Source organism: Aptenodytes patagonicus, chromosome 6 (genome assembly GCF_965638725.1).
Source record: "Aptenodytes patagonicus chromosome 6, bAptPat1.pri.cur, whole genome shotgun sequence".
Lineage (NCBI taxonomy): Eukaryota > Metazoa > Chordata > Aves > Sphenisciformes > Spheniscidae > Aptenodytes > Aptenodytes patagonicus.
Genome location: NC_134954.1, coordinates 385,609 through 390,852, shown reverse-complemented (window position 1 = coordinate 390,852; position 5,244 = coordinate 385,609). Strand labels below are relative to the sequence as shown.

General features: G+C 52.8%; 1 protein-coding gene across 1 annotated transcript; it reads right to left on the bottom strand.

The window, feature by feature from the left end:
* Positions 1-272: 272 nt before the first annotated feature.
* Positions 273-2,051, bottom strand: LOC143161531 (transcription factor HES-4-A-like). The gene is made up of 4 exons (XM_076340615.1): positions 1,960-2,051; positions 1,404-1,499; positions 1,189-1,267; positions 273-718 (listed from the first exon to the last, which is right to left on the bottom strand). Exons 1-4 carry the CDS (start codon positions 2,020-2,022, stop codon positions 273-275), a joined length of 684 nt encoding a protein of 227 aa, XP_076196730.1. The 5' UTR covers positions 2,023-2,051.
* Positions 2,052-5,244: the final 3,193 nt, after the last annotated feature.

The following is a 5,244-nucleotide window of genomic DNA, read 5'->3' as shown; positions in this document are numbered from 1 at the left end:
TTTAAGAATGTAAACCAGGAAAGCTATATAATTAATATACACTAAAGAGCTTGAGAGGATTCTATACAATAATTTAGATGTATTAAATAAATAAAAAATAACAGCAGCCTTCTACAATGCAGGCTACACATAGGTTTACTTCTGCTTGAAGTACCCTGGTCTTTAGTACACCTACAGGAACAGACTTGCTCCACAAGTGTTTTAAAGAAACATATCTATAAGATACATATGTAAGAGTGTCTAAGGTTAGGATAAACATTTTAAAACACACTTTACCATGGTCTCCACATATCTAATGACCCCATTCTAGGGTTGTTATGGGAAAAATTTGGCTGCAGGACCTGTCTGGGAGGTGCGGCATCAACCTGGCTGAAAACCGACAGCAATGGCAGCTGGAAGGAATTTTTCGAAGCCTGCTTGTTCTCCACGGGGTAGAAGCGCTCCTGTGATGGGTTTGTGCCCCGAGTGCTCCCCTTAGGGCTCAGGGGGCTTTTTGCCGTCAAGAGAGGCTGCTGAGATGGGCTCGAAGGCCTTAATGCTGCTTTGCAGGTGTCTTCGCCAGACCTGGGTAAGGATTTCAGCAGGTGGTTTAGCAGGCGCGCCCCGAGGGTCTTGTCCATCCACTCGCAGGTGAGGAGGAGGTTGTGCACCTCGTGCATGCACTGAATGTACCCGGTGCTGTACCTCTGCTGGGCTTCCAGACCCACTTTGGAGTCGGCTGTGTTGGAGAGGAGACAAAGGGGAGTTGGTGAGCAGGTAAAAGCTGCCCAGTGTGTTCCTGCTTAAAAGCATTCACCAGGTTTCCCGTGTGCACAGGCTCCTGGGGGGCTCGTTGCTGAAGCCAACTGGGCTTTACTATAAGGTGAATCGTTTGCAGGGCACAGGGGGAAGGTGATGCACGGTGCGAGCCGCCCTGACAGGCAGCCCCCGCGTCCTGCTGCCCACCGCCAAGGGCAAAACTAGACTAAAAAGCAGAAAGTGGCTCACGAAGGAAAAAAAAGCCTTCTGTGGGTTAACCAGTGCCCAGCTCCATCTCCCCATCTAGTGGAGAAAGCCAAACCCGAGCAGCAGCCCGGGCCTCAACGGGTTTGAAAGATGCTTTTCCCAAGCTGTCAGCAGATTAAACCTGCTGGCACCCTCCTGCCCCGGCGCTGCCCACACTCGCAGGGTGGGGGACCGGGCACTCACCCATCAGCTTGCTGCTCTGGATGTTCTGGAGGTGCTTCACCGTCATCTCAAGGATGTCTGCTTTTTCCAGTTTAGACTGCTGATAAGGAAAGAGTGCAGCAGTTAGAGGCAATGAAGGGTTTGTACCATGCTGAGTTTCTCAAAAGAGAGAGACGCCCCCAAACCAATCCCCCACCAGCAAAAGGACAAAAAGCAGCATAAAAATGAGCACTTACATCTAGATGAAATGCGCCCACAACAGTCTCCTTCAGCTGGTCCAAGCAGTTATTAATCCTTTCCCTTCGCTTCCGCTCAATGAGGGGTTTCCTTAACTGGCAGGGAAAAGAAAAGGAGGAGGAAAAATTGCAGTTGATGTTTTTTCTTCCTCTCCCTGCTGCAGTTCAGTGAGGGCAGAGAGCCCCATCCCCTGCGTGAAGCCAGCGTGGGGTGTTGCAATGCTCGGCAGGGACAAGATACAGATGGAGAGTGCGCCATCTCCAGCTCTGGTCATGGCCTGTCCCTTAGACAGTATCAGGTCTCAGTTCTCCCACTTCCACTCATTTTAAGCAGAGTTTACCCAAATGGAGCAAAGAGAGAGAAACCTTTCTAAGGCGGCAAAAGGAAGCATAAAAAACACCCACATGGGTTAAATTCAGAGAAAGCATCTTTATAATAAAAGGCAAAAAAGTGTCCCGTTTCTCAGTGCCTGTAGCCCCAGCACTCGTCATTCATGTGCCCGGTGCTGGCATCCACATGTGGGGCTGCTGTTGCAGCAGTGCGGAGGGGACCTACCTTCCTCTCTTCCTTGGTGCTGGTGAGCTTGTGGGTGCCGCCGGTGGTGGCTGCAGCGGTCATTGTAATCCAGCCTGCCCGCCCTGGGTGCCAGGAGGACGGGACGGGAAGGAGGCACTCGGGCAGTGGGTCGCTCCCTTTCCCAACAGGCTCTTTGCCGCTCTGCTGCTCCTCTGCTGTATTTATAACCCAGAATTAGCATGTGAAAGGAGACTTTCCTTGGCGGGACTTCTTTTCCCACACGAGAGGTCCAGCCCGGAGGTTTGTGGCCATCAATCAAAGCTGACAGGTCACTGCTTCTTTTCAATGACCACGCCGGCCCCCCCAAACGGCGACAGATGTCCAGCCTCTGACGCCGGGCTTTGGAGGGCTCTTTTGTTGGGGAAGAAGGGAAGGAAAATGGGCGCGCTCTGAGCAGCTTGCACAGCATCTCGCTCAATTTGCACAGATTCCCAGAGAGGGAAACAATAACCGAGAAGCGGTTGAGTTACACCTGGGAAAATGCCTTCTACCCATCTTTTTCCCTTCTACCTCCTTGAAGCGATGCCTCTTTTTACCTGCTAACCTGAGCCCCAGCCATTTCACGTCTTTGAAGCAGCCTCTTAATTTAATAATAGAGTACTTGAGCTAGGAGTTCCTGCTCCCAGGAATTACTATTACAAGGTAATGATGAATGATTAAAAACTGTTGACAGCAGACGCCCGTAGGAAGGTTGTTTCCATCACAGAAATCCTCTAGGGAAAACACAGGAACTTTATTTACCTCTTGGGAACCCAAATTCTCCGTTGCACACAGCTGGATGTAGGAAATATGTAACTCTTCTAATTTTTGGCTGCTGTGTAGAATTTAATATTAAACTTACAGGCCATTGCAGATGCAAATGAGCCTAGAGGTGAGTTAGTTCTGTGGGATTTTTTTTTCTTTGATTTTTTCCCCCTTGCTGCAAGGAGTCTTGGGTGGCTTTGGGGGGGAAGGGTGTTTTTCGGTTTGGCCCTCTGAAATGCTAGTGCAGAAGCAGACAGGCCTTTGGAGGAGACTTGGCACAGGATGAGAATGCACTTTTATGCTTCCTCATTTCTGCCTGGTCTGGGGGAGAGTATGAAGGCTTTTTTTCGTGACTGTGCTTTTGCTTTCTGACGGCCGCTTTGCTAATGAGCAGGATTTTGCAGTGTCCTGTTGAGTCCCACAGGTGACTTCACCCCAAAGGTGAAGCCCTTTGGGTTGGTGTCGAATGTGTCACCTTATTGAAATGGAGAGGAAGTGGCTGCAGCGGTTCAGAAGCACCGCGAGCCATCCCAACCCACTGGTGGGATTTCCCAGCACCCGGCGTAGCGCCGCGGCTGCAGAGCCCTCTCTCCCCACCTCCAGCTGTGGGTGGGGATGTACCCCAGCGATAAAAGCGAGGACATCGCGTCCCTTGCTTAAACGCTGTGTGGGTGTGTGTTTGCCTGAGTGTAAATGCAAACGTACTTGCAGCATGTCTGTACGCCCTGCTCCCTGGGCTCATCATGAAAACGTGTCCCCAGACATGGTATCTCACAGGCAGAGGTGGTTTGTCAGTCAAATGCAGAGCTGGGGTGCAGTTATCTAGTTTTATAAGCACCCTACTTGGCAAGGGCTCACAGGGGAGAGCCTGAGACAGGCCAGTGTGGTTGTTGCAGTGGGAGAGGAGGGTTTGGGAGGGGAAGGTTAATAACTTGTCCTTTGTGCCAGGTAAAGTGATGGGCTCCTTATGTCAGGTGCCTCCCCTGCACAGACAGTGAAAGGAGGTCCCACCACCCCGTCCAGGAGCCCCTCACATCAGCCAGCCCTGGCTGCTCACAAGTGAAGACTCCATCGGTTTTTCAAGCTTTTTCCAGCCCACCCGGGGAAGTGGAGCATTGCTGGTATTTATAAAAGGCGTAGCTGAGGCATCTGTATCACCACACGACTCCAGCAGCTCGGCATGGAAGAGGCAGCGGGTGGGTTGGGGTAGGGCTCTGCCTTGCACATGGGTGGGTGGGGTGCAAAGCAGGTGCACCCCTGGCTTTGGGCAGTTTGCTAGGGTGCTCAAGGCTGGAAGTGCCTGCCCATCACCTGGGCACGCAGCTTCTAGCTGGGTTTGGCTTGGCTGGTGGGTGGGAAAGAGGAGAAGTTCCTCCCCCCCCCCCCAACACCCCTCCCCAACACCCCTCCACCAACACCTTGTGCAGAAAGAAGCACCTTCCCGAGGCAGTCAGGGCAGCAGGGGGAAGCCTGAGACCATCTAGGCTGCTGGCCCAGCTGAGCATTGCAGAGGTGTCAGCAAATGCAGAATTGCCTAAAAGCGCTGAAAAACATGTCCCGTGCCCATTGGCATCCCCCCCTGGCTGGGCATGGCTCTGGGCTGCTGTGTGTGCCCCCTGTGTCAGTGGTCCAGGGTCGCCCCAGCGCCACCAGGAAAGGTCTCTCTGGTCTCTGTGGTGTTGGCACCTCCTCCCTCGCCCTCCCTTTCCTCCTTGGCCTGGACTTGCTGCTTCTGCCTTACCCTCCCTCCCGCTTTCCTCGCCCTGCAAGGTGCCGCCGATCTCCCAGGCAAGGGGGATGCTCTGCGAGAGGCTCACACACAGGCTTCCCTGGCAAAGTGGCTTCCATGAAGCAAGCAGGCAGGGGGATGCTGGTGGTGAGGTGGTGGGTGCTGGGGACAGCCAGGTGTGATGGGGGGCCAAGAACAGCACGGTGGCCCCCAGTGCCCAGCCACAGTCCGTGCCCAGCCCACATAGGGCAGCTGAGCCCCCAGCCTCGGTGGGGGAAGAGCCTTGGCTCGCCCGCTGGCATCTGCTCCGGGTGAGCTCATTTCAAGGTTCATTTGTAAGACAGCACTGCAGTGAAAAAGAAGAGCAGCTTTTGCTGTAAACAGTTATTTTACACCTCTCAGTCAGGGCAAAGGCCTTTATTTTGGAGGCGGGGGGAGTGCGGGCAGGAGAGCTGCCCTGCCTTTGGGGGAAGGCTGACATCTGTGCCGGGGATTGTAGGGACCCAACAGGCCAATGCAAATGAGCATTAAAGGCAGCTTTCTGCAAATTCCCGCGTTCCTTTTGCATTGCCCACTGCCAGGTTTCACTGAAAAGGGGATTCTCCTTCATAAACAAAGCCTCCCTTTTTTCCTGGGCTTTCCAAAAAAAAAAAAAAAGGAAAGAGAAAGGGGTCAGCGCTGCTTGGAGGGTTGGTTTTTTTTTTTGCTATTTGTCTACATTTCACACCCTGGAGAAAGAAAACAACTTTTAACATCTGTTCCTGCACTCTTTAAGAGGGAAAGAAAGGCTC